Below are 27,800 nucleotides of genomic sequence, written 5' to 3' on the forward strand. Positions count from 1 at the left end.
AAAGTCAATGGCTGCGTTTCTTTATACATTCCGGATAATCCCATTTCACAGCCGGAATAAACAGAATGCGTTTGAAATATACGTCAACATATCATCAGGAACGTTCTAAAGAATAAATAAACAAAAAAGTTTATTCCAAACATTCAGAATGAATAAAGAAATGCAGCCAATGGCAAGTCCGAAGTAAACAGATCATTTTGAGATTAAATTTCTGATTAAGTGTCCCAACAACCTAGCGTCCTAATGTTATCGATTTTGTGAATTTTCCAGCAAAGTAAGGGCCAGAGATGTGTCTCAAATGACAAATTGAAAAAAAAAAAGTTGACGTCAACTTTTATTTCTATGTTTTAAAACGTTAGCGTCAAAAATAATACATACATATGTTTATCTTTCATATATTTCTTTAAGCTAAGGACAGGGAAGCTTACCGACTAAACGTACATCAAGGACGACTACACATACATACATACATATTTACCTAACCTTTACCTACGCATATATATTTTGTTACTTAGATAGTTTTTTAAAATCGCGTTTCCTAGAGTCGCCAAATCTGTGAAATAAAAATGCTGAACCGCAAGCGAATGACTTTCTTTAATCGTGAAAAAATTCGCTCTGAGCTCACCACCCTCAACTACGTAGAGGCACGACGTCTCAACGGACCGATTTACTGCGCTCTGGTCAAGGAGCTATACGAAGAGGGCTGTAGGATTAGTGCACGCCATCTTGAAAACTTAGCGGAAAAGGAAACTTTTTTCTACGAGACGAAGGTCATCCGGGATCGTGTTTGCGATAACAGGGACTTGTTGATGGCACTCTTTGATAATATGCGCGTAGCCGAGAAGATGCAAATAGTTGAACAAGCTGAACGTTACCAGACGACAGTAAAGTGTCTCTATCAGATTATTCAGCTGTTAGAGCCATATAAAATTTCATTTGATTGGCTGTTGGCGCATATTTACAGCATAATCATACCGATTTGTGAGCATATCGAGAGCATCAACGAACCGAATACTAAAGAGACCATTGCTCGCATCTACTTTAAAACTGCTAAATTCCACAGTCTGCGAGGTGAGTAAAACGATGATCGCTTTCACTACTACAAAGGTGTTTCAATTGCATAGGAATAATTTCAGAGAACTCGCTGCCTATTGCCATCAAATTTATGGAAAAGGCTATGGAATTAAGCCGAAACGAAGCGTGGCTCTCTGAATACGTAACCGAACGTGAGTGGGGCGTTTATCCGACGCTGCATCTGGTGGCGGGACGTGAAGTGGCTTGTTTGTTTTTGAAGTATGCTAAAAGCGTAGCCTCACTCGATTCCAAGGCTGCTGAGGAGGCCGCACAAAAAGCGGCTATCAGTCTCGCAGAAGGTGAGTGTACATACATATATACCTTGGGAAAATTGTTAAATAAAAGTGTGGGAAAAAAAGGTAGCAACGCTAAGCGCTGAGTAGATTTGATATTGAATAGAGAGTCTTCAGTTTATCTGCGGAAAACTAATTTTTCTCGAAGGGTAAAGCAAAGTAATTGCATAGCAATTTACTGCCCAGAAATTTAATGGTTCCCAGTTGTTTCTGTTCTGCGTTCTGAGTGACTATTGAGGACTACTATAAGCGGTACCTCAAAGGTACATCTTCCAAAAATATAGGCAATTAACCCAATCTAACCCAAGTCTTTTGGAAAAGTTTAGATTGAGAGATATATAACTTTAAGAAGTATACACCACGAACTCGTGGGCCTATTGTGCCCTCCACTAAAAACACAGCACATCTTTTATTCCCAAAGAGTCCAGGAACTCCAGGAGAACCTTTGGAGTTAGGGAGTGTATGTGCTGAGGTCGCCGCTGTTCTAGCTAAGCTGTCTTATATCTCTTCCCCTTTATTCTTTTGTGTATATTATTGTATTCAGCTAGGGTTTTCCCGCGAAGAATAATAGTGTTTTGAGTGCCGCCTGAAGTTTCATTCCGCTGTAAAGATTCATAGGAGTTCGTAGGACCATAAATTCCCTCCCCAAGCAGTTGCTCCAAGTCGCCTTGCTGCGGAGCTCCGTTTTGAATTTGTTTTAGAAAGGGCTAGCCTGGAGTCCTGACTTTTCTATATTCCTAGGTGATAGGACTTTGCATGTACCATAACCAACTCTTGCGAAGTTTAATGGACTTGGCTTGGCTGCATGTTCCATGCTGATGTACAGTGGCTGGAGTTTGAGAACAACCTCGAGTTCTGTCGCCAGGCATGTGCGCATAGCTCCCGAAATGCCAGACACTTGCCAGACGTTGTAGTTTGATGTGAGACTGTCTCACTGTGGCTAAGGCGGTTCTGGAAACCTAAGTTACTGGCCCATAGGTCACTATTGGTCGTACCATCATGCTGTACATCCATCTTTGAATCTTGAGGCTTTTGAAGTGGTCACAACCATATGTAATAACCACAGCAGCTTAGAGTCCCAGGTTAGGCCCAAATACTTAACCCCGACGGAGACCTTAACGACTACCTTATTTAGGACTATATTCCCAGTGAAGGGTACGATGGTCATCGATTGGTATTGACTCCAAGATTGGTATTGGCGTGCCTCTTGTCAGCTCATTTAGAGTATGTGTACTCTCCAAGGCTATCCATGTTGTTGGTTTTTCACATTCAAGTGCTTTAGTAAATTCAAGTGAAGATGTCTACTTCACACAGGTCGGTCAGCCAATTGCAGAAATGCGGCAACCAAAAACTGAAGTTGAATAAGAGCTCTGGCGAGTATACCCTAATTTCTACCTTGAGGTCAAATTTGGAGTATATTTGGGGTCACAGAATCTGCATACTGGTGGAAATAATTCAGCCTTTTAGTTTGGCAGGGTAGGTGACTGCTTGAGGAGCTTACATATATGTCATTTCTACAAGTGACGGCACGATCCGTGTTAAGAACATCGTGGAGGCCTTTAACGTCAATGGCCAGAAATTTGCACAAAGCGAACATGCGGTGACGACCGTCGTGTTTGAAAGGTTTATTTGACTAGCGGTCTTGATGACGGTCTGTAACGCTGCTTGAGAAATACAGGTGGCCTGAGAATAATGTACATATCTTGGACCAAATTTCCGACATTCCTTCACAAGTTCGGTTTGGCGAACCAGTTTCGTTGTGCCATCTTCAGTATCATTTCTCGTATGGTATTTTAGACTTTTCAGTAAGTAAATTTTTATTCAAACGCTAAATGAATTGTTAACCTAATCTTAGTTTTAGTTTTAATCATTCACTAGTCTATAAGAATTATGTATTCATTAGACTAAACAAATAAATAAATATGTAAGTTACTTACCACAACCTCTTTTGTGATGAATGTGGCGTCACTTAACATAGTCTTGCTAATCATATTTCGACTCCGCTCTAATTTATATCAAATTCACTATATCTCTTATCTTTTCCAATTTCCGGCATAGTCGGCATAGAGAAGAATAAACTGGAATATATACGGGCCCTCATCTCACGTGCCAAATATATGCTGAATTCTGAGAACTACGAGTCCTCTTCGAAGTTATTGCTAAGAGTGCAGAAAGATCTGGCCAAGGATACTACAGTAACCGAACCTAAAATATTCTGTGATCTGTATTTATATGAAGGCATCTGTTTGTGGAAGTAAGTAGAAACTTTAGCGCAGTTGCTCTTTCAACAAGTAATATCTATATCCATTTTGTTTTCAGTCAAAAGGATATAAATAGCGCAATTGCCAAACTGAAAGAAGCTTTAAAGTTTGCAATTAAAAGTCTTTCTCAAAGACGGGAAGCTGAAGTGTGTGTTGCTATTGGAAAAATTTATGCGTCTAAAATGGACACAGAATCTCAAAGAACAGCGTTCAATGCATTTATGCGTGCAAAGCAAATTTTTGGTAAACTTGGAGATGCCTTGAATCGAAAGAAAGCTCATTACATGTTGGCCAAATTGAAGGCCGACAAGATATTTCCTTCCCTTATGGATTTGCTGAAGAACAGCCAGGAGAAGGCTTGTGGATTTTACAATTTGCGTCAGTGGAAAAATAGTTGCAAAGCATTTTGGAATACAATGGGAGTTGAAGAGTTGAAAAAAGACAAAATTTACTGTTTACTTGAAGACAAGATCGAGGATACATTCGCTTGGGAAGACAACGAATTTGTATGAAATCGTACAACTCAGGCTGAAGCATGCATACACACATATATAAATCTATGTATACTACAATAAATACAAAAATAAATAGATATACATACATATATATTTTATACTCAAATAAAACAAAAATACTTAAAAAATTAAAAGAATATACTTTAAATCATATTACATTAAACATTCTTGTGTATATGTATATATCCATAGGATTCTCGGAAGCGGCTCTAACGCATAAGGTTGCCACCTATACGAAATTTTTTATAAATTAATTAAAGCATCATAATATAGGTATCAAATGGAAGGTATTTTAAAGATCCCTAATTCAAAAATATTTTGAAGAGAGTTGCCACCTATTTTGAATCGCATATTTATTTAATTTTTTGTTTAGAACAAAAAGGTAAAATATTACTATGCATGGGTACCAAGAGCAGGTTCTTAAACAACGCTTTTCCTATATACAAAATGTTATCTCTTAGGATAATAGTGTAAGGTTGCCACCTATTTTCGATTCTAAGCACCTTATCTAAAAAATCGCATTGCGGATATCAAATGAAATATTTTCCATAAGGATTGCCACGCTTCTATGTAATACAAATTTTTATTTTTTTGATTTCAGTCAACTTTTTTTTATGTATGTATACACAGTACATATACGCTCAAGATACATTCCAGCGTATTTCGGAATAGGGTTGCCACCTAAATTGTAGAGTAAGGAATTTACTTAATAGATATCGAAATCCATTTTTTTTTTGTTAAGGCTATCCAAATCTTGAAAACTTTAAATAGTATATGTACTCCGGGCAGTCTCGTTTAAAACTGTAGAACTCAACTTCTGCTGTGTTTGCCAGAGACGGCATCATCCCAACTCCAGGTGCAATACCTCCAACGGATGGAATCACCTAAGAACCTGGTCACGCCTTAGCTCACATAGGGAGAGGACCACAAATATTGTTAATTCCTGCTGTTCAAGCTATAGGGCATCACACGCCTACACGGCCGCTGAAACTGCAACGGACTTCGGAGCAAGATGGAACAGATAACTGTATTTATGGATCGGCCCGGCATACTGATAGCTGGGATCCAAGAAACTAAGTTGCACAGTTATGTCATCGCAGTTGCACCACTGCTGAGTTGCGCCTCGATTGCGAGCGAGACAATGGTGGTGGTCTATCGATCTTCCTACATCACACTGTGCAGTATCGTCCAATCGAAGAAGACGTCGACCCCAGGGACACCACCCTTGAATGAAGAGATATGGCTGTCCAGTCAGGCGATGTTGAGCTCGAAATATTTACCGTTTACGTACCCGCTGAGATTAGTGCACTACTCAGAGGGGAAAACTTTTGGAACTCAAGCCTAACCAACGATCGTAGGAGAAACCTATTGGCTGAGTATGTAGACGATTCGGCATCGTGGGCAGCTGCTTACCTCTCTATCAATAAGCCTAGCCACTTTGTTTCCGTGGACCACCGTACCTATGTCAACTTCAACAAAGCTTATTGGAACGGCTTCCCGAATATTACCGACTTCGCCGCCCTTTCAGAAGCGGCTGTTCTCGCGAACGAGCGTTACCACCTAGCGTACCCGCCTTTTTTATGGCGCCGCTCAGCCGCTCACCGCTGTGCCGCTCGTTGCGTGGCCTCGACCTTAAGAATCCTAATTTGGAGATTCGACAACTGATAAATAAGAAGTGGGAGCAGCGTTTAAAGACCTACAACTTCGTCTCTGGTGGAAGTAAGCTCTGGTCAGCCGTGAGGTCCCTGAGTGGCAAAGTGGAAATCGCTTTCGGCGGCCATGCCTCGTCGAACCCGAAGAAATTCACGAGCTATTTTAGCCGGCAGTTAAACTGCATCCTTCGGTGTATAGGGCCAAATGTCTACTGATTAGAAGACAGCACAAGCTGCCTAAAAATAAAGCACCCCTTTCTTGCAGGGCGAGACCCTCCAAAGCTATTTTACCTACAACACCCGCACCTACACCGTAATACATTTTGGAACCGTCGAAGAGGTTTTAGGATGATGATGCTGACTTGCAGAGATGTACGTGTATATGTTTAAAGCTTTGTCCAGTTTGGGACCCAAGTAAGGAGTTTTCATAAATTAAATTTATTTAAGGAGACTCCAGCCACATTATATTTTTTTAACCTGGTTGCTCTTAATCGTAAATTGGGTAAGGACACTGTGAGACAGAACTGTCTCGGTAGTGGTCGAAGCACCTCTATACAGCGCAGAGATAATAGAGCTCCTTTCCATGGTGGCGTCATTTCAACTTTTTTCTGACGATATTCACCTGATGGATGACCTTGATGGGAGGGAATCCTACACCGATGACGTAGTATTTTTATTGAAAAGTAGATTTCTGAATGGATCCAATGTTTCTTCAGGGTTGACGGTTAAATAGATCCTGGTAAGGCGGAACTAGCTAAACTTTCTAGAAAATGTAAGATTCCCAAAACAATTAAAGGAATTTGATTGGCCTTTCTGATATGGTCATGTATGTATTTCAGCTTGACTTGACTTAACTGCTCTTGGTACGAGATGGGGGTCCATGAAGTATTTTCTTTACTCTACCATAGATTAGCCCATAATGTTCTTTGAGTGGTGGAATTTGCTAAAAAAAAATACAGATAAGACTGCGTTAGAGCGGGTGCCTTACCGTTTCCGTAGCTAAAATGGCCCTGAACAGCTTTTTCTCAATTTTTATATCTTCAACGAATGAGTGATTGCAATGCAGTGCCTGGAAATAAGAACCAAAACTTGGATATGTCGCTTATCGGAAGCTGGCCGCAAATCTTAAATTTAGGCCTGGTCCAAGACTGTCAATAGATCTTTTGAGACCTCCGCAACTCTTTATTTGGCGCAGGTTTTTATTACGGAATTCACGGTAGACATACTATCGCACCTCTTTTGACCCTCTGCTACTGACGTGACCGAAGTTTCTCTATTATACTGACGTGTAGTCACTCAGACACCAATTTTCCAGATCAAAATATCTATGTATATTAGATATTTATAAATAAACTTTTTTCGATTTAAGCTGGAAATTCTATCAATATTTTAAATACTCATTAAAAATACTATTTGTCGAAAAGTAGACGTTTTTAGTAATCAATGCCCCGGGAAAATGTCGAACCTCCAGTGTCTGCCAGACTACCACATCAGTCGTAGAGGGTTAAGGATGATTCGGTGAAATCATCTCAACACCTTCGCAGCGTTTGCTTCCTTGATAACATTGCGAAGCTCTCTGGAACCTACATCAGCCACTTGCGTTACTTCGTCTAGGTGAAGTGACGTTTTAACAGCACTGTTCTTTATTTCAAAATCCGTGCTACGATGCTAATTAGATCGATCCCTATCGCTTCACAGTACAAAAAATTTGGCAACACAAGCCCTCTTAGGATCTTCCGGCCTTCACATTTGAATCTCAAATACTTCTAAATCCAGAGGTCAGCTAAACAAACGATCGCACCGCTTGATTTGAATTGGGTTCTTCTGCCGGATGCCCATTAAAAAGTTTTGAATTTTAATTTGAATGCATAACACAGGCCAACAAAAATTGAAAAAAAATTGTTGGTGCGGCAAATGTTAAAACTGCCTTTGATAGACTTTTTTGTGCTGATTACGAATCCGTAAGTATAAAATTTCCATCAACTCCAGATTGAAATTACGATACCATCCCTGCACCCTGACCCTAAGGTCACTTAAGTAACTTATTGGACAGCAAAAACTGATTTTGGCACAATTTTTTTCTTTCACTAACACAATACTCCACTATTTTGTTATTGTTCAATAAATGACTTTAAGTGACCATCGGGTCCAGGTGCAAGGATGGTATTTTCACTGATAGTAGCTGAGAATTCTAGATTTAATTTGAGCCTAAACCGAAGGCTCTATCAGCTTTTGCTTATTTGCTAGAGCTTTCGTTTTTCACAAAATCTGGATCTGATGGAAACTTTAGACTTACAGATTCGTAATCAGCACAGAAGTCTATCAAAACAAGCTTTAACATGTGCCGCACCAAAATCAGTGTTGCCCTGTGTAATACATATAAGTTATGTGATATAGCAAACGACATATGTTTCTGGCTTCAAGATTGCTCTATGCTTAGGGCAGGCAGTCATCATTATCTTACCAGATAAACTATTTTACATAAATATATGCTAAAACTTATTTAATTTTTTCACTTACCTAATAATAAAATCCTAATTCATCTCTCAGTATTGTTTATTTATCAATTTACGGTACGGACACACTTTTAATTATGAAATTCTTATAAAACCAACTTACAAGTTAATTGTCCTAAAATTTGAATGAGTGGAAATGTTAATTATAATTGTTTGTTCATAGCAAAGTATGTGTTGGAGAGCCAATGCAATTTATCGTCAGTGTTCAATGTATAATGGTTTCATACATTTATGTAGAGAACTGAAATTACAAATTGTGCTTGAATATAATATTATTGTAGATACATATTTTGTATTAAATTACTTTAAGTAACTCTCAACTAGATGCTTTTTTTCATATTTTTCCTTGTTTGTTTTTATGGTATATACACACAAAAAGGTGAACAAAGAACCAAATTGTTTGAGATACTCGTAAAATATCGGTATACCAATTTATGAAAGGAATAAAGCACTTAATAGTCAGTATAGTTCAATATAAACGACTGCAAATGCCCGCAAAAAAATCTTAGGGATATAACAAAATGTTGGTTCAATTAAAAAATAACCAATAATATATCCTTAATAATAAGTCTTCACAAATTTGCGATCTTAATTGTACACCGCTAAACTTTATGCGTAGAGAATGATGTAGCTGAAATGAAAAATAAACGCGAAGATTTAATAAGTTACCAATTTTATAATACTTTAGAAAACCTACAGGTCTCACACATACTAAATCATCACTCGACTCCCATCTTCGAGTTCAAAATATTCGAAGATACCTCAACTGGAGAGTCTAGACTTTTATCTTTAGATATCTCATCGATACGCTCCTTTACAATTCCATCTACAATTTCGCTATCTTTGATCGTGGAGTCTTTTTAAAAAGAAAATTTTTTATAATTTTTTATCCGTATATCCAGTAACTTTCATTACAATAACTCACCATCAGCAAACAATTGCAGTGATATATTGTCATCCAGAGTATCACGCAATTTAGTATCGCCTATAGAGAGTTCTTCAGGCACGTTTTGCTCATTTGTGTCACATTCAAGGCCGTTATTTGTTGTTGCCTCTGCATCCATAGTATTTGCCAAGTCGGTACTTTCAGTTCCGCGGTCATCATTTACGTTGTTTATAAGAGAGTCTACAATATCATTTAATGAGTTTAATGATTGCGAAGGTGATACTGAATCAATGCGGGTGAGTTTAGGTAACTCTGCTGCGACAGAGTCAACGAGGTCCTCTTTCGCATCGGGCATGACATCTTTAGTTGTTTCAACAGACTCAGTATTTAGGGCTGTTGCACCATTTGTAATATTTTCAGCTACCTCATTAACACCCTTCTCAATATTTGGCTCAGTACTGCCTGATTTATCAACAGAAGCCGGTTGTTCTACTGCAGAAGCAAAACTTTCCCCAGAGGAATCGTGGCCAGAGCCTGATTTGCCATCTGCAATTCCTTTATCAACCAAAGCAGATTCAGATTCATTGGGAACCGGTTCTTGCGGCTCAATTTCCGCAACGACATCATCGACTGCGGTTGCTGAACTTGTTCGTGATATGCGTCTTTCAGGTATTTCGATGGGCACTACATAGTAAATAAATTTATTGTAAATATAATCTTAATGGCGGGAAAATGTCATCTCTCCTTCTTGGTTAACCTTACCTATGTATTCACATTCGTCATCTTCATCGTCATCCTCATCCACTTCATCTGCAGTTAACCGCCGTAAACTACTTGGTGGCATTTTCTCATTTGCCAATTTTAGCTGTTCCTTGCGAGGACTAGGCGATCCGTCACCTTTTAGAGGACTGAAAGATTTTTTCTCACGCTTCTTTCGTCCGGCCGATGCATAAGGTGTACTAGCAATTGCCGGGGCAACAAAGAGAGAGGGGTCGAGTTCAATATCATCGACTACTTTACCGTTTTCAACTTTTTTCAGACGAGCCGGCGTCGCTGTAAGTGACATAATTGCCGGATTTGCTGATTTTAGTGCTGCTTGTGAAGTTGAAGCAACATCGGGTGCGAATATTTGACTATAATCCGCTTCTTCTGAATCGCTACTGTCTCCAAATATTTCAACCTGGTCACGAAAGGACACAGACAGATTTTTAGATTTGGAACGCTTAGCTTGTAGTCGTCGGGCACGGGCGTTCGATTCAAAAATTAACATCATGGGATGTGAACAACGTTCAATTTTAACACGTGAACAAAATACGCGCTTGCCATACATTTTTATTAGTTGTGTTCTTGTAAACTTTGTTGGCTTGGTGCTAGAAACCGCGGCAGCGGCGTTAACTCTTTTCGCAATGGATCCAGTACTAAACTTCTTCTCTTTTAATGGTTTATCTGCTCTTGCCTTTGATTTTGGAGATTTAGTAAGTGCATTTAATTTTATGAAGAAACCAGACTGTGGCTTCGGATCAGAAGGTGGCCGGCCCCTTTTGGGAGGAGAGCCTTTTTCAGATGGCGATGAACTATTGCTCTTGCGGTTTTTACCAATATTTTTAGTTTGTTTATTAGATATCTTATTTTTCTTTAAAGCTTTCCTTTTTGCACGAAATTCCTGTTGAAGCTTTGCTAAATCTTGACGCAGCAAACGTACATTACAACGTTTTACCTTAAGCTGAGTTAACTGTTGCGCCTTTACAAGTACTGCAGGGTCGAACAACTTTTGTTGAGCCTTCGTAGGTGTTGCTTTCTTTGGTGATTTTTCGCCATTTTTTCAAAGAGGAGGTGGAGCGGTCTTCTTGGCTCAGACGTTTTTTCGGCGTTGACGTTTTTGATGATTTGCCAATTTTATTGCAAAACTCAATTTTCTTTCTTTCCAAAAGCACTTTGAATGGTTTAACAAAAACTCCTTTTGGTGGGGACAAACTGCGGCTTTTACTTACACTTTTCGCAACGAAATTTGTTGCCGGTGGCGGCATAGACTCACGCCGTGCAGTTGTTTTCTCAGCACGTTTCGATGTTGGCTTTTTAATTTTATTTTGCGTCTGCAGATCTTTAAGCGACATAGGCGAAGGTGACCGCTTCGAAGCCTTGATTGTTTCGCCTTTTTTTGGGGGCTCCACAGCTTTTTTATTAACCGGGGGCTCTGATTTTAGTTTATCGAATAACGACTCCATTTTCTAAGACTTTTGCACGACGGCACAACCTGTAATCAGTAGAACTATTTTTAGTGACTACTCCGTCAAAAACCGCCGTTCAAGTTCACAATTTAACTTACGATTATTTGCGTATTGTATTGAGTGCGGGTTTTGCGCTCTGTAGCTGCTTTACTATTTTGCAAGTTTTCCTACAAATTATATTGTTTTCTTTAACATTTTTTCAACGAATCACTAAATTTTAGATGGGAAAGTAGCGCAGTTTTCTTGCCGTGCAAAACAGACGCGTTATTGAAGGGACATTTCGCCGCGTAGAATTTCGCCGTGCGAATTGACAGCTACTTCAATTGTTGGAATGAGAGGACTACTGAAGCCGAAGATGGAGACGAAAAGAGTGTTGCAAAGTTCTGCATTTGTAATCATTGATTGGCAGCACTGGTCGCCGGACAGAGAACGTAAATTACGTGCTTGTGTTTTTTGTGTTGCGGATTTGGCTCGGAGCGGAGAAAAGTAAAGTTAATTCATTATCTTAAATTATCATATATAATATTGAACAATGATAAGATTAACAAAAGCTTTGGGATTTTAAGTCATTGTTTACATATAAATCTGGGAAATAAAACTTATGTAACGGTATCTTGAGTGCTGTGCCAGTTTTCTAAAAAAGAAAAGATCCGAAAATTCTATTTTTAGCGTTTTCCCAGCATTCAGGCATACCAAAAATTGTTCTAAACGCTGACAGTAGTTTTTTTATCTTGACCGCATCTGGAATACCTTTTGCATTTAAAGTTTAGTTTTTAAGGTTTAAGACGATATACCTAGTATTAGAAGCGTGAATATGCACTTACGTGGCTTTAAATAACACTAAACCCACAATTATGGAAATATAATTTAAACGTCTATTTATTTTCCAGTTAGCCAACAAGATGGATCCCGAAGCATTCTTGGATATGGCCAATCAGGTCATAAAGCTGAAAATGTTTCCATACTTCGACATCGCACACAGCCTGCTTGCTGCACTGGCTGTAAGAGAAGATTTAGGTTCGAATGCACAATCGTTCTCACGGAAACATCCACTCGCTTGTTGGCTTTCCACTATGTTAGTCATATTCTCCGGAGGTATGGTAGCTAATGCTTTGCTCGGCGAACCTATTCTGGCTCCTCTCAAAAACACACCGCAATTAATGGTTGGCACTGTTGTCTGGTGAGTCTCTTAGCTTTTTCCGGTGTAAAATAATTTATAATTTTGTATTTCAATTCACAAACATGTATGTATGTATGTATATTTACACAGGTACATGATTTTTTACACGCCCTTTGATATCGGCTATAAAGTTGGCAAATTTCTTCCCATTAAAGTAGTGGCTAGTGCAATGAAAGAAATCTATCGCGCTAAGAAAGTTTATGATGGAGTCTCACATGCAGCAAAATTGTATCCTAACGCTTGGATCATAATGATCATTATTGGTACCCTAAAGGGCAATGGTGCTGGATTCACTAAACTTCTAGAGAGACTGATTCGTGGTGCTTGGACACCTACAGCTATGGAATTCATGCAACCTTCATTGTAAGTTAAATATCTATGCTTAAATATCATTCATGTACGAATAATTTTTTGTACTTTACTTAGCTATACAAAGGCTTCATTGCTGGCTTCGATCATATTCGTTCTGGACAAAAAGACCGATTGGATATCGGCACCACATGCACTTGTGTATTTTGGCATTGTCATCTTCCTTGTGTACTTTAAACTCTCTTCCATTCTTTTGGGAATACACGATCCTTTCCTGCCGTTTGAGAACTTGTCCTGCGCTATTTTCTTCGGCGGAATCTGGGATAGCTTAGCAAAGATATTGGGGCGTGGTCAGGCAAAAGAAGGTGAAAATAAGGAAAGCAAAAAGAACAACTAAGAGACTTTATCAGTGGCTTTGTTGAAAGACGTTAAAGATGCTGAAGCTACTCAGATTGGAAAACTACAAAAGCAACCAAATACAACACAGCGACCTTTTTTCGAAAAGATGAAATCAACACCAGCGTTTGAATTCCTTTTATTATTTTCAGTTTTTAGTTTAAAAAATAATTTAAAATTTCCATTAGGGAAGTGACCTCCTAAGCATTGTGTTCTAGTCAGATTTAGGCCATATACAATTGTTTTTGCACTGAAATGTAATAATGTGAACATCAAAGTCACGCTTGTAAATAAGCAGCAAGTGGGTGTGTTTGTTTATTTATGAATGTGACTTTTGTGGACAAGCGTATATAAGGATTTTAATTCAGAGTTTATTTATTTTAATAATTTAGTTGTTGATTTTATTTAGTACATTCTTATGCCTGCGTACATTAAAATAGTGTCAGTAATTGGTAGATATAATATATGTATATGCATGAACTTGTTATACGAAAATAGCATATTAGTTTTATGCTTAGATCAACTGTCTTGCCATATAAATATGTATGTACGGAAGCAAGAAAAAGGGATTTAAAAATCAAAATGCATATGAAAACCTAAATATGAGTATTCAAAAATATCGTCATGTACATACAATCGAAAAAGTTAAACCAAAAATACGCACATCTCGATGCTGCATACATTACATACATACATTTAAATTAATTTTATATAAAAAATAAAATAAAAAATACCTTTGAGATACCAAAAACGGACTAAATTTGTATAGATGGAGATAAGGATTTACTTCTGTCTCAGTGAGCTTTAACCCTTTATTGCTGACGTGGTTAACCACGGGCGCCCCGATTTTGGTATAAATACCTTGAATATGGATCAAATTATTAGTTAAAATCACGGGGTAATGTTTTTCACCATAAAATTAAAATTGAGTAAAATATCACGAAAGCGTCAATGTGAATTTTTCACAGCAAAGTTTTTTATTTTGCTTTGTGCAAAACTTCAGAACATTAAGTGGAATTGTACGAAAACGCTTAACTTTTTAATCGGATTTTTTTAGATAAATCTTGTTTGTGCAATTTTAGTGTAGTAAAATGCAAATTTGAAGTTTCTAAAAAATCCCATTGATTTTTGACATTTTTTATGGGGGGTTCCGTCGTAATATGAACTATATTTAAGAAAAAAAATGGAAACAAATAAAAATTAAAAATTTGAATTTTTCTTTGTACATAGACTTTTATAGTTGACTGTAGGTACATATGTACATGTATACAATTTTATGAGAATATCACTGGATTAAATTGAAGGTGCTACCAAACCATGAATTAAGGACAAACTTTTTTTTCCCTTTTTCGACGTATTCAAGCAATTAATACGAATAGTACAGCAATACAGTTTTTATACGGCTAACTAGCACAAAATTTACGTATATTTCATTCAATATTTCATTTAAAATGTCAAATTCCCTGCAAATACATCCGAATTTACAAAAGGAATTTCACTACTAATAGCCTACTTTGCGTACTTTTCTACTACTATTTTCTGCTCCAAAGGTTTCATTCGAAATATTCTAAATATTCTTGGCTTGTATAAACGCAAAGTAATATAACTGTCAGCACTGCCGGACCTACTTGCGTCAAAAGTTGAGTGTTGGCCAACGTTTGTTGGTTCCGTCCAAGGCGAATTTAACCAAGGTGGTGTTAATGGCGAATTTAAATTTTCACCGCAGTCCTTCTGAATGTCAAAATGATGTTTTGTTGTAACATGAATTCGCCTTGTTTACAACAAACACGTCATTTTGACGTTCAGAAGGACCGCTGCGAAAATCAGAGTATAAATAATAGCGGTCTTCATCTAAAGGGATAAAGGAATAAATTGCTTAAATTTATCAGTTAATCCGCATTCTTTCATGAACGCATCTTGGTAAATAATTGAACAAAATGGTGTATTATTTAACTTATCTGGCTGGTTACATTTCATTCTTACCTCTTCCATTGTGCTAATTTGCTTTGTATGTGTTCGTAACAAAATCGACCACCTGGCAGTCTGTCAAGGTTGAATTTAGTGACAGGCCATGATTCAATAATACAATGTTCGATAAACTGACAGTTTTCTCTCTCGCACCGCTCCCTTAGCAGTGGCACCGTGTTGCTTCTTTGCAAATTTACTTGGAAAAAGTGTAGCTTTGGTGTGAAATAGAAGTATAAGCTTTTGTGCAATATGTTTATTTGTATATACATATGAAGCACATTTAACTTATGAAAACATAAACTTTTTTAAAATTGGATATTTACATAAAAGTCGCTGTAGTTTTAAATTAATTTTGAGCCCTTTTGCAGTTTTTATACAGCTAAATAACACATAAATTACGTAATTCACGTAGATATTGTAATATTACGTTGAGTATTTCGTTTAAAATGCCAGATTTCCTGCAAATTGCATTGGAATTTACAAAAGGAATTTCCAAGGGTTTGCATTCTTCGTCTTTCTCCGTCCTTCGTAAATGCAACCTTTTGTAAGGGAGTGTCAAACCGCGGCTGTGAATAATTATCTAACCTTGTATTATTGAATCATGGTGACAGGTAACAAGATCAACGGAAATAAGGTCAATTGACTTTATTTCCCACCCTGGTAATACCGCTTACCATCGTGTATCAGTGGAGCGACGATCGAATACAACATTTGGAAGACAACGTACTTAGGTATATACTTTGAAAGCAGAGGAATAACCTGTTCAATACTTCTTCGCTATGATATGTTTAATAAGGTGAAAATGCAGATGCACATTTTTTTTTTGCTTATTCAAATTTGAAATCATTTGAACAGCTGATGGTTTGACGATTTACTAGATTTTACTAGCAAAAATTCTTTGGGTAAAATCTTGCAACTTCTGACAAAGAGAGGATCGATTTTACTCTCCTATTTTTCCCCTACTTTGCCAGAGAACGGAGTACGGCAACGCTTTCTGGTAAAATCCTGTAAATTCTTGCAATTTCTTGCGATTTAAAGTAAGAGATATCTCATAACTCTTATCGCATACCAAACTATGCGTTTACCCACTACTTTTTCGTATTTGCTTTGATTCCGAGTAGGAAAGAAGTGATGTTATTCATAGAAACGCTGTTCAGGCACAACTAAATAAATAAAATATAATTTTTGTGATCACAATGCAAGAATTATAGAATACAAGATTGCGGGAGTGTGTAAAGAATAATTTTGAAGAAGAAGAGGAAGAAGCGAACAAGGGGTGCGATATAGTGATGTAAAACCAGGTTGAATTGTACCTACTCTTCAGCTTGTTAAATTTGAACGTACATTTGGTACAAGCAAATTATTTTAGGTACATTTGGAACGTTGTAAAATATTGTTTCATGTAAGTAGAAAAATTGTTATGGTACAAAAGGAAGATGTAGTTCACTAACTACCAAAAATATATGCACATAAAAATACATGTTTACTGTTTAGGTACATGTATCCACTTTTAGGTACAATATGAAACTTTAGTATTCATTACTAGTGCGAAAAGATAATAATGTGACGTCAGCGAAAGGGTGGATGCTGCTAAATCGGGAGAGAGAGGACACCCATGAACCAAAAATACAAGATCACGTAAGAACGCGACGTTGTATTTGTAACTGGTTTTGAGAAAAAAGTTTGCGAAAGCGGGTTCGTCAGCTGAGCGTTTGTTTACATCACAAGCACCACTATTTTACACTTTTATTCAAGTAAAGAAGAGTTAATTTAACATGACAACACATTTTAAAGCATTTTGTTGCATCATTTTACCTAAATTGTGCGTTTAAAGTGGCTGACAATAATTTTGGTTTTCGTTGTTTTCTTTGCTTTGTTTACTTTTCGCTCGTTTTCCAGTGAAACAAGATGGCGTAGAACCGCTAAAAAAAATCTACTTTTTTTCACTCTCTTGTTCTTACGTGATCTTGTGTCTTTCGTTCATGGAGGACACCTTTGTTTCGGTGCATTGTGCCACCTGGCAACTTGTCAGAGTAGAATTTTGTTAAAATTTATGTGTTTATCCACCAAAATCGTTTGATAAAGTCATAAACTTTGGTGAAATAGATTTCCCTACAAAGTTTGACTGTTCATTTATCAAAATGATAAATTTATCATATTATCAAGTTTAACAAGAGTTTATCACTTTTGATGAAGACCCCTATTGTTATCTTGGTTTTAACACACGCAGGCGTCTACGCATGTTATGGAGTTCCACTTTAATGCACAAATGTCAAAAGACAAAAGACGCGAAATGCCAGAGAATACAAAAGTGAAAAGCGACTGTTTTTGTTTACGCCAGCAAAAGTGCAATATTTCAGAAAACTCAATTAAACAAAGTTTTGAATTTTCCCATCAACATGGAAATTGAGTACGAAGATGCTGGTTGGCAAGGTCGCCAAAAAGCACCTGGCGAGGATGAGGTGATCTCTTGGCTTTTGTGTGTTTTCGTGCGAAATGTAAATTAACGTAATTTGTTGATAAATTTAGGAAATGCCCGAAGATAATCCTCAGGAAACCATTCAAGAATGTCTGGAAAAGTTTCTTACTCCAGATTACATAATGGAACCTGGTATTTTCACGCAACTTAAACGCTACTTCCAGTCGGGCGGTTCGCCTGAAGAAGTCATCACAATGCTGTCTGAGAACTATAAAGCCGTTGCTCAAATGGCGAATCTTCTTGCTGAATGGCTTATACTTGCGGGCGTAAAGGTCACGGATGTGCAGGCAATGGTCGAAAATCATTTGAAAGACATGATTTTAAAAACATTTGATCCGAAAAAGGCCGACACAATCTTTACAGAGGAAGGTGAAACTCCCGATTGGCTGACTGAAATGATCGACCATCATACATGGCGATCGTTGATATATCGCTTAGCAGAGGAATATCCTGATTGTTTGATGCTAAATTTCACCATCAAACTAATCTCAGATGCCGGGTTTCAAAGCGAAATCACATCAATTTCAACTGCAGCGCAGCAAATTGAGGTATTTTCACGGGTACTAAAGACATCTATTACAAAATTCCTGAACAATCCTGAAGACATACAAAGTGCTATACAAGAATGCGCCCGCATGGTATGCCATGGCCAACACACTTACGTTTACTCGCAAGTTCTGATACAAGTGCTCAGTCAGGAGCCAAAGGGTGGATTCAATATGAAACGGCTCTCGCAGGAAATCACCAAATATGCACTGCAAAAGTGAGTGTGGAAAATATGTAATGTAAATTGTACCAACTGATTTTGATTTAACGTAAGCGATGTTTTTTCAAAATTTTCTTTAAGATGCAGAAATATTGCTAGATCATCTAAATGGATATATGCATCAAAAAGAAAATTTTGAAAAAATGTCGCTTACGCTATTTTGGCGGCTAGGGATCGATAGTATGTATGTATATTCCAATATGTATTTAAATTTTTGCATTTATTTAGCAATCAAAATGTAACGCCCATAACTATGGCGCTTAACGGTTCAGCAGCCTATCCGCAAGCATGCCAGGCACTCTCCTCCATGCTGTCGCGCAACACCCTCAATCCAGCAGATATTACGGTATTGTTTCGTAACTATTCCGCCGCGGATCCGCCACCAATCGATTTAATACGCAATCCACAATTCCTTGAGCTGCTAGTGGATTCATTATTCAAGGCAGGAGTAAAAATAAATCCTGAACATAAGTCTAAGTACATTTATTTGCTGGCATATGCTGCTTCTGTAGTGGATACTCCGGCCAAAAAACGACCGATGACCGAACGCGTACTGAACAAAGATGAACTGAAAAGCACCATACAAGCAATCGAGAAAGTGCACGCCATATGCAATGTAAACAAAGGCTCCACCGAACTTATTGCCGAATTGCAGACGCTCTATAATTGCATTAAGTAAATATGATTTGATAAAGAAAAATATTGGTCATATGTGCTTACATGTGTATGCCATTCAAATATTTACAGATATCCTGTGGTTGGCGTTGGCGTCATACGTTGGATTGAAAACACTGTTACAGAACCATCTTACTTCAAACTGTCTACAGACAGTTGTCCCACTCACTTGGCTATACTCGACGAAGTGGCAGCCGTGCATTCGACGCTGCATCAGCAAAGTTTACGATTACTCATTCGGCTTTTCGAATCAAAACAAGATGAACTGGAAATTTTGGTACAATTAGAAATGAAAAAAATGTTATTGGATCGCATGGTTAATTTGCTGACCCGCGGCTGTGTTGTGCCAGTCGTGAAATACATCAAGCAATGTTGCGCTAAGGGTGATACAGATATATCGCTGATACGTTACTTTGTTACCGAAGTGCTAGAGACGATAACACCACCTTACTCGCCAGAATTTGTGCAATTATTTTTGCCAATGGTGGAGAACGAGGAAATAACAGGTACTATGCGTGGTGAAGGCGATAACGATCCGGTTTCGGAATTTATCGGTAAGCAAATAAACTTCAATTGCATATATTTATATTAAATAAAAAGTAATTTATTTTTTCCTGTCTATCTTTTAGTACATTGCAAGGCCCGTTACACCACAGTTTAAAGCTTTTTAATACAAAGAAAAATAAGAAAATTTTTAAGCTCAGATACGTATGCGTGTAAAAAAAAATAACACGCCTATACATAAAATAAACAAATATTTTCTACCTACGCATAAAAAGCTCCCAACAGTATGTCATTTGCCATTGTGATGACACAAACTTTAGTTAGGTATCTTATCTACTAAAAACAAACCGTTTACAGTTCAAGCAGCATATAATTGTATAGTATCTTTTAATTTAACTTTTTAAGTTTGCTGACAGCTTAAAACTGATTGTCGCTTTTTCGCGAGTAAATATTAATTTCATTTAAATGTTTTTTTTTTTTATGTTCGTATCTACATATGTATGTACATACATACATAAGTACATAATTGCAAATATGTATGATTCACACATCCGGCCAGTTATTGGGAATCGCAAGGCAAACAAAAAATAAAATAAAAATATTTATAACACTGATATTAGTTTTTTAAAACACTTTATTACGAATATGACGAGTTTTTGCATGTTGGCCAATTATTTTTGAATTCTGTACATATGTATGTGCACGTGCATTGTCTTTGAACTCCATCTCGGTGCGATCTTAGACACTGCTCGGGCCTCAACAGCCATAGAGACTGGCAAGTGAATTTCATAGCAGCCTGTTGCCAGCCTGCAACCACAACAACGCGCAACCAACAACCTGGCAAACTAAGCAACACACACACCAGCAACAGAACACACCTAACCTCAACATATTACACCAGATGAAACGCAACACAGGAATGCAAATGCAGACCAGAGATTAACGCACGCAACGACAACCACACACACACACCCCGCAACACAAGAAAGGCAGCAATAACCGCATACATGGCAACGCCACATCCGGCACTTCCTCAACTGTTCAGGCCTAAACAGCGTACGAGATCGCCTACCCACCTTCCTGGTTCCTGACGAGTTTTGGCATTCTAACCTTGGCAACGACCGGCGGGGTGTAGCGTCATCAGAGCAAATTGATGACTCCACTCTGCTGCATGAACGACGATGCCGTTACGAGACTCACAGGCACCTGTACCAGCTCGCTGGACTTATCCATTGCGAGTGCAAACTTAACGAACTGCAACCAAATGGCGGGCCTTGATCGCGTTGCTTTCCGATCACCTTCTCGTCATACTATCTATAGACCTCCCCAGTAATTTTGTCGCCTCTAGCACGTGTGTTAGCGTAAAGAAGACAAACTGGGATGGCTTCAGATACTATGTAAACGTCCACTTAGGTGCCCTACCGTTTCCACCTGACGCGCGTAGACCTGCGCGAATTTCGCATGGTCCTAAAAGCAGCAGCCGCCCGCTTTATCTCAGCCGGACGATTACCAGAGATTTGACCAAGCTTTCCGACAGAAACGGCAAGTCTCGATACCAAATAAGACGATATAAAAGTTGAGTTGAAGCGCCTCATTGGAGCACCTCAAATTCTGCAATCTTAAGGGGGCGTCAGTATCGAACCCGTCGAAGTATGACGACCACACGGCCATCAAATTCCAAATACACACCGACTCCAGGAAGTACGAGCAACAAAACCCAGCGCAGCGTACTCTGCAAAGCACATCCACCCCCCAACGAAGTACAAGTCGCGATGCACAAGGCCAAGTAATCGAAACCAACTGGATGCCCTGGGCGTCGAATACCTCACCAAACTTTTCAACCCCTCGCTATCTACATACACCATCTCATAGATATGGGAAAACAGGAGAGTAATCCCTCTGCAAAAGCATGGGAAGAGCGTGGAGTTGGGTGAATCCTAAAGACCGATCACTCACCTTGCCCCTTGACTCTTGAATCGCTACTTCTTCCGCAATTAACTCAACGACTGCATCTTGCAACACCAGCACGGATTCAGGAAGCTACATAGCATCACCACTGCACTTAACACCCTCACAGCAGAAATAACTGATGGTTTGATTTAAAAGCGCCCCGTGCTCGCACCATCTTAGTGGCACTCGACCTCTCAAAGACCTTTGACACCGTCAATCATGCAACACTGATAGGTGACATTAGGTTTGTTCGTCGAAAATCCAGCAAGAATTATCCAACACTCAAAATATCAGAGAGTAAGAAAAAATTCTCTCAAATTCTCTCTCATGTTGAGAAACTTGCAAATTTCTGCACGAACGCAAATTTGCAGGAATTTGCAAGTTTCGCTGCCAGCTGGCGTCCACGGTTGCATTTCAAACATAAAAAATTTTTATAGAATTTTTAAAATTCTTTCGGATGGCCAAAAACAGGATATACATGTATATTTCTTGTTGTTCTGACTTTCTTTGACATACATTTCAATTTCTTCATCGTACTAGCTGTCGGGTTTCTTAAATCGACTCTGGTTGCAATTGCATTCCGATTGCGAATACCATTTTTTTCAGCCGAATTAAGTTCAAATCATTGGAATTAACTAAATTAATTATATCAAAAATTATTTACTTCCTTTTTTCATAAAAAAATCGCTCGTGTTTATAAATTTTTAAATTTAACGAACTAATTTATTCAAATTATTGTAGACAAAAGTGCAACCATGCGCCACAACCACATGTTTTTCGTGTTTGCAAATTCTTGCTGGCAAAATTTTTTCCAGCAAGAATTTGCAACCTCTCTCCAAGAGAACTGTCACTTTGCTCTCACAATTTTTGAGTGTTGGATAATTTTTTGGTCTGCACGAACGCGATTTGGGCAAAAATCGTGATAATTCGTACAAATTCGTACAAATTTTTTGCTCGACGAACAAACCTATTATCTCGTCCTCTCTCCCGCCGCACACTAAACGTTGCATCGCCAGTTACTTCTTCGATAGAAAATCATCTGTTGAATTCCGAGACAAAACATCAAAGCCACTTAGGATTAAACAATGTGTACCAGAAGGCGGGATACTATCACCAATTCTGTTTAACCTATACCTGGCGAACCCTCTCCCTCCACCTCAGGGAGTCTCCATAATTTAATACGCGGATGACTGCTCCGTTATGGCAAAGGGCAACATGTGAACACTTTTCAACTGCGCGTAGCTTCCCGACGAAGATCCCGAAATTCACTACCCATAGGTAGTTTGCGTTACATTTGACAGCCTCGTGTCCTTCTCGGCATTACACGGTTGGCAACAAGCTACGAAGCAGAAACAAGGCGAGAAGACAATGAAACCCTGCTCGTGACCTATAAAGCAATCGCCTAGTCTGTTGCAAACTATGCCGCTCCAGTGTGTACAGTCGGAACAAGCGACACGCAGTGGAAAAAACCCCAAGACATGACAAAACGCCGCTATCCGAACCCCGACAGGGTGACTACAATGCTCTGGGTAAAGCTACACCATACGCAGCTCTCAAAACAGTTCCTGATAAGCTGTAACAGGAAAACTCTCTAATTACAGTTCGACACAGAAAGCTGTACCGCCACAATACGTAAGGAGACATCTAGACATCATCTAGAAGCAGACATCGGCAACAACTTCAATCACCACTGAGCCGCGAGGCATACATTTGCACTCGAACTAGAATACGCCCAAAACGCCATCACCGCACAGAAAAGTGTGGGTATGAATCAGTGTCGTTCCTGAGCCAGTATAAGTCTCAAAAGTCTTTGACATCAGCGCCATTCAAACATTGGTTTACTGGTCCCTTCCAGTTCGAACGAAGGGATGGATCGAAAATTATTTAAGTGGTCGTAAGTCATTGGCAACGCTAAGTCCGAACCGCGTAGAAAGGGGGTAGCCTAGGCAAAGTACTTTTAATGACACTTTTTCGAACCTCTGCATGGCCAAAGTTTCTTCGAATAAATACACGCCAGAAAAGCTTAAATCTCAAGGTAACATACGAAGGCGCCAATATACCAACAGTAAATGACCTTAAAATCTCTGGAGTCACCTATAATGGTCTACAGTTTTTATACACAGAACTCAAGGCCCATATAAACAATTTCGTGCAAAAAATAAAGTCCTCCAAATCGTAGTCGTTCTTGACTTACATATGTATGTACACACAAAGCGATTGGCAGGTCGATGTTAAGCTAATGACCCTTTTATGTATGGCGGCGACTGATAGCCGATAGCACAGTGCTTTGCTCTCAGAGCATATCCTCTAGAGGTTTCACCTGTCAACAAGGCTCCTGCCGTATGCAGAATCTCCATTGTTGTGGTATGTAGCTGCATATATAATACTCTACAACAACAACAATCATTCGTTAATAAATACATATGTATGTATGTACTTGTGCTTTTCTAAATTTGAAGGTACTCGCTCTCTCACTGCCGTTCTCTGAATACAACTGGTTGAACACTGATAATTTTTCCTTATCAAATTTATCTTAAAGTAAAAAGTACACGCAATTTTATGTACATACATGCATACATACATATGTATCTATGTAAGCATAATTGTGGCTAATTTATATATACATACATACAAATATATGTATATAGATGATTTATGACGACGATAGCTAACAACTGACTGATTACTAATATTGCACCCAAAAGGTACTTAAGCAAGCTGAAGTTAAGAGGTAAAAATAGTCGTATTTACTTGAAATTTTCAGGAATAAAGTTATTGCGAAAATCGTATATAGCCGGTTGTTTTTTGAATTTACCTTTTCAGCACCGTTTTCAGGCGCCAACTTAGCAAAATATCCGTTAAGCACAAATACCATACTTACATATGTACATACATACGCATGTACCTGGTTACATATATAGTATGCAGATACATATGGTCGTGTATGTTCATACATATACTAGAATGGACAACACTGATAACAAAGCGCTATAGCACAGAATAGCGAACGATATGACGGCACCTAAGTGCATTGAGTTCGACACATTCGACAGTTTATCGATGGATTCGGTGGCTTAAGAATAGGCGAAATTTGAAGGGGCGCATGCTAAAATTTAATTTTAATTTTTTGTTTGCGAATAACAACGCACCGAAAGAAATGTTTCTAAATCGTGCGATGTCAGAAGCTAAAACACAACTAAACTACGATAGCCCAAAACAAAATTATAGCTCCATGAATTAATATTTGCGATCTTGGATAGGATAAATGTATGTAAATAAAGTGTGATGGTAGTAGTTTAAAAATTAAACGAATTCACGTACAAGCTCAGTGTTTTGAAATATAATTGGCAAAATTACCACCGAACGCTTTTGTATTATTGTGAAACTAAGACACAAAACAACAAAAAGTAATAAATCTAAAGGCAATTAATTTGTCGGAGTGGTCTACTTGTTTTCGAAGGATATCAGTTTGGAAATATGGTAAGTATTTAGCGGGTAAAAACGCTTGTCTTATACATAGTTAGTCGTACATTTTACTTTGATGAAAAAATAGGGGTAACGTTCAAGTTACGTATACGACAAGACGTCCACTCAACAAGGAGCCAAATGCTAAATATGTGTGTGCATTAGACTGCATCAAACCCCCCCCCCCCCCCAAAAAAAAAAATCGGTACTGTTTTTCCACCGGTATCACAAAATCTATTATATTTTAAAAATATTTTAGTGCAAGTCTTAAAATGTAATAAATGTTATAATTCCGGCGGAAAAACCGCAATTTTTTTGGTGACGCAGTCTAATGTACATACATATACGTATGCATACATATTTACCACCTTAATATCCTTAATTGTAGGAAGAAAATTTTTACATCAGATCTATCTCTACGCCGACACATATAAATTTTGGTCCCGATTGGAGTCGATTAAGGCGTGTCGCACAGGGGTCAAAGTTTTTCACTTAAATTGCTTTCGTGAAATTGGCTTTAAGTTAAAAATGATTTTAATTTTTTTTTTAATTTTATATGGAAATTGACAGAAAATAAATAATCATTTTCCATTTAAATATGCTGATGAAACCGGCAGTTAAATTCAAGGCGAATACATATAAGGTGGTATCGATTGAACAAATACAACAATTACTTATATTTTGTTTTTGCTTTTAGCGGGCCATTGTCAAATTTCAGCTATCCTTCTCCGAATGAAAAAGGGCGACAGAAAATGCAAACACTCTCACGTTTTCACTCACTCACTAAGGAAATTCAAAATTTTGACAATCAAACGCTACTCACAGCTGATGAAACAACACCACCCTATATAAATTCGCCTTGGTTAAATTTCTTTCGTGGAATTGGCTGTAACTGTTTACAATTCAACAATCAAATTTGAAATTTGTTCTACGCCACGCATATGATAAGTAAAATTAAAGAATCAGTGTTTAATTTTATTACACGGTGTGTAAATTTGCATTCATTAAGAGAGAAAACTGGTTACCTATCTAAATATACTCAAATTTAAACAGAATTTTTTTAGAGTGTAGTCGTAGGTTGATAAAAGCGCTGTTACGAACAGGTACAGCAGAGATCACAGTAGGGGATGGCTATATACAGTTAAAAACCACAAAAGGATGTCCAAATGGAGGGATATATTCCCCCTTGCTTGTTTCAGACAATGGAATCCGGTGCCAAGGCTGCGCGGATGACATAGTCATAATGACAAGGGGGAAGTTCGAGAACACCCTATGCGGCATACCTAATTCAAAGGACATTCAAGATAACCGAGGAGTGGTGTGTGAATGCGGTTCTCAAAATAAAACGTACAAAAACAGCCTTAACGAAATGAGAAATATAACTCGATGCCATAAAGGTCAGCACTGTTTCGGAAGCGAGATATTTGGGCATCACGTTCGACATCAAACTCACATGGAAGAAATACGCCGGCAGCATGACGAGATCCAGGGCCTCAAGAGCACTAATGGTATGCAAACGCCGTGCAAGAAAATCTTCGGGCTGCGGTACTTGGATATTCAGATGGATGGTATTCTATTGAGCGGTTTCACCTAGGTACTGTGAAGCGCTCACTGATGAGCTCGAGCTCATGTCGCTGCACATACGATCCATAATAAACTTTACCAGGGAAGGTTGTGGTTTGGTTGTGGTACAGAGAAAGTGGTATCATCTAAAAATGTGGAATCTCTCATAACAGCTGAAGCTTCTGCGCACATGTGATGCAGTGGCAAGAATACAGGAGAAGTACCTAAGGCCACTAAACCCGTCGCCGAATCATATACAACCGATGTCACCAAACAATCTACTGCATTTGCTAAGGAAGCTAGAACGGACCGAGGTGATGTAAGGATCAACTGAGCACAATGGATCTCCAGATCGCAGTGCATTCATCAAACAAATATCCATCTTTGTATCTAACGCATTGTTTCATCTTTTGTCGGCGGACCTGTTGGCCTAGAATATATCAACAAAAGTGCATGTCGCTCCTGCGGATTTAGCAGCATTTTTCAGGCAGAACTATTAGCCATATAGAGAAGCGGGGATACAATTGAGCAGTAATCGAATCTCTATATTTACAGTCTGTAATATGCTCGTAGTTTTTCTGTTCACGCAATGGACTTTAATGGTCTCTATGGAACCTAATCGTCCCGACGGTGTTCCGCTGTGCCTAGGCAGACTAACTTAATCCAAAAGTTTATAATAATTTGATGGACTGAGTGGAGAGAATCACATGCCTTGTTTTCTAAGCTGGAGAATGCAAGCATCATGTTGAGACCGACGATGTCAATGTCATCTGTCGCTGCGATTCAGATGGTTAGCACGTATGTATTACGCTTTCCAACCGCATATTGAAGAAATCGCACAAAAGTGTGTCGCCTTCTCCAGAACTTCATTTGGTCTCGAACTATGCGGAGAGCTTTTTCCAAATTTTTTTAAGGGAGCTTCAGGTAGTGCTCACCGTTACTCTACAAAGTCGTCTTGGTTTTCCAGGAACCCAAACCATTGTAAACACCGCTTCTCTTCGTGCTATCAAAAGCTTCTTTAAAGTCAATGTCTAGGATCTTTTTCAGGAGCTGTAAAAACCTGACCAGTTGTGGACTTGCCAGGTCTCATGCAATTAAATTGGTTCATGAAGATATTCAG

The 27,800-nt window shown here is 38.4% G+C and overlaps 4 protein-coding genes and 1 long non-coding RNA gene across 5 annotated transcripts; 3 read left to right on the forward strand and 2 right to left on the reverse strand.

Annotated features, from left to right (window-relative positions):
* Positions 1-566: 566 nt before the first annotated feature.
* LOC118750615 lies at positions 567-4,183 on the forward strand. The gene is made up of 4 exons (XM_036485353.1): positions 567-1,071; positions 1,137-1,373; positions 3,426-3,621; positions 3,687-4,183. Exons 1-4 carry the CDS (start codon positions 567-569, stop codon positions 4,138-4,140), a joined length of 1,392 nt encoding a protein of 463 aa, XP_036341246.1. The 3' UTR covers positions 4,141-4,183.
* Positions 4,184-8,333: 4,150 nt separating this feature from the next.
* LOC118750616 lies at positions 8,334-11,014 on the reverse strand. Its single transcript, XM_036485354.1, has 4 exons — positions 9,960-11,014; positions 9,237-9,881; positions 9,009-9,167; positions 8,334-8,942 (listed from the first exon to the last, which is right to left on the reverse strand). Exons 1-3 carry the CDS (start codon positions 10,525-10,527, stop codon positions 9,031-9,033), a joined length of 1,350 nt encoding a protein of 449 aa, XP_036341247.1. The 5' UTR covers positions 10,528-11,014; the 3' UTR covers positions 8,334-8,942; positions 9,009-9,030.
* Positions 11,015-11,073: 59 nt separating this feature from the next.
* Positions 11,074-11,906, reverse strand: LOC118750619. Its single transcript, XR_004994415.1, has 2 exons — positions 11,524-11,906; positions 11,074-11,451 (listed from the first exon to the last, which is right to left on the reverse strand). It is a non-coding gene; the product is annotated as an uncharacterized LOC118750619 (long non-coding RNA).
* LOC118750618 (trimeric intracellular cation channel type 1B.1-like) lies at positions 11,826-14,056 on the forward strand. Its single transcript, XM_036485355.1, has 4 exons — positions 11,826-11,911; positions 12,316-12,605; positions 12,696-12,968; positions 13,032-14,056. Exons 2-4 carry the CDS (start codon positions 12,328-12,330, stop codon positions 13,309-13,311), a joined length of 831 nt encoding a protein of 276 aa, XP_036341248.1. The 5' UTR covers positions 11,826-11,911; positions 12,316-12,327; the 3' UTR covers positions 13,312-14,056.
* Positions 14,057-17,543: 3,487 nt separating this feature from the next.
* On the forward strand, positions 17,544-20,318 carry LOC118750620 (negative elongation factor D). Its single transcript, XM_036485356.1, has 5 exons — positions 17,544-17,740; positions 17,808-18,520; positions 18,752-19,198; positions 19,271-19,752; positions 19,828-20,318. The coding sequence occupies exons 1-5, from the start codon at positions 17,678-17,680 to the stop codon at positions 19,857-19,859; spliced, it is 1,737 nt and encodes a 578-aa protein (XP_036341249.1). The 5' UTR covers positions 17,544-17,677; the 3' UTR covers positions 19,860-20,318.
* Positions 20,319-27,800: the final 7,482 nt, after the last annotated feature.

This window comes from Rhagoletis pomonella, unplaced genomic scaffold, assembly GCF_013731165.1.
Source record: "Rhagoletis pomonella isolate Grant_MI unplaced genomic scaffold, Rhpom_1.0 Rhpom_scaffold_00322, whole genome shotgun sequence".
Lineage (NCBI taxonomy): Eukaryota > Metazoa > Arthropoda > Insecta > Diptera > Tephritidae > Rhagoletis > Rhagoletis pomonella.

What these genes read in the sequence shown, in the direction of transcription:
- LOC118750615 (XM_036485353.1), top strand. Translation starts at nt 567, where the DNA reads ATGCTGAACCGCAAGCGAATGACTTTCTTTAATCGTGAAAAAATTCGC. An exon ending in TAAATTCCACAGTCTGCGAG is followed by an intron (nt 1,072 to 1,136) that starts GTGAGTAAAACG and finishes GAATAATTTCAG; the next exon opens with AGAACTCGCTGCCTATTGCC. An exon ending in GGCTATCAGTCTCGCAGAAG is followed by an intron (nt 1,374 to 3,425) that starts GTGAGTGTACAT and finishes TTTCCGGCATAG; the next exon opens with TCGGCATAGAGAAGAATAAA.
- LOC118750616 (XM_036485354.1), bottom strand. Translation starts at nt 10,527, where the DNA reads ATGTATGGCAAGCGCGTATTTTGTTCACGTGTTAAAATTGAACGTTGT. An exon ending in TGACGAATGTGAATACATAG is followed by an intron (nt 9,882 to 9,959) that starts GTAAGGTTAACC and finishes TTTACTATGTAG; the next exon opens with TGCCCATCGAAATACCTGAA. An exon ending in ACTGCAATTGTTTGCTGATG is followed by an intron (nt 9,168 to 9,236) that starts GTGAGTTATTGT and finishes CTTTTTAAAAAG; the next exon opens with ACTCCACGATCAAAGATAGC.
- LOC118750618 (XM_036485355.1), top strand. Translation starts at nt 12,328, where the DNA reads ATGGATCCCGAAGCATTCTTGGATATGGCCAATCAGGTCATAAAGCTG. An exon ending in ATGGTTGGCACTGTTGTCTG is followed by an intron (nt 12,606 to 12,695) that starts GTGAGTCTCTTA and finishes ATATTTACACAG; the next exon opens with GTACATGATTTTTTACACGC. An exon ending in GAATTCATGCAACCTTCATT is followed by an intron (nt 12,969 to 13,031) that starts GTAAGTTAAATA and finishes TACTTTACTTAG; the next exon opens with CTATACAAAGGCTTCATTGC.
- LOC118750620 (XM_036485356.1), top strand. Translation starts at nt 17,678, where the DNA reads ATGGAAATTGAGTACGAAGATGCTGGTTGGCAAGGTCGCCAAAAAGCA. An exon ending in AAGCACCTGGCGAGGATGAG is followed by an intron (nt 17,741 to 17,807) that starts GTGATCTCTTGG and finishes TGATAAATTTAG; the next exon opens with GAAATGCCCGAAGATAATCC. An exon ending in TCCGGTTTCGGAATTTATCG is followed by an intron (nt 19,753 to 19,827) that starts GTAAGCAAATAA and finishes TCTATCTTTTAG; the next exon opens with TACATTGCAAGGCCCGTTAC.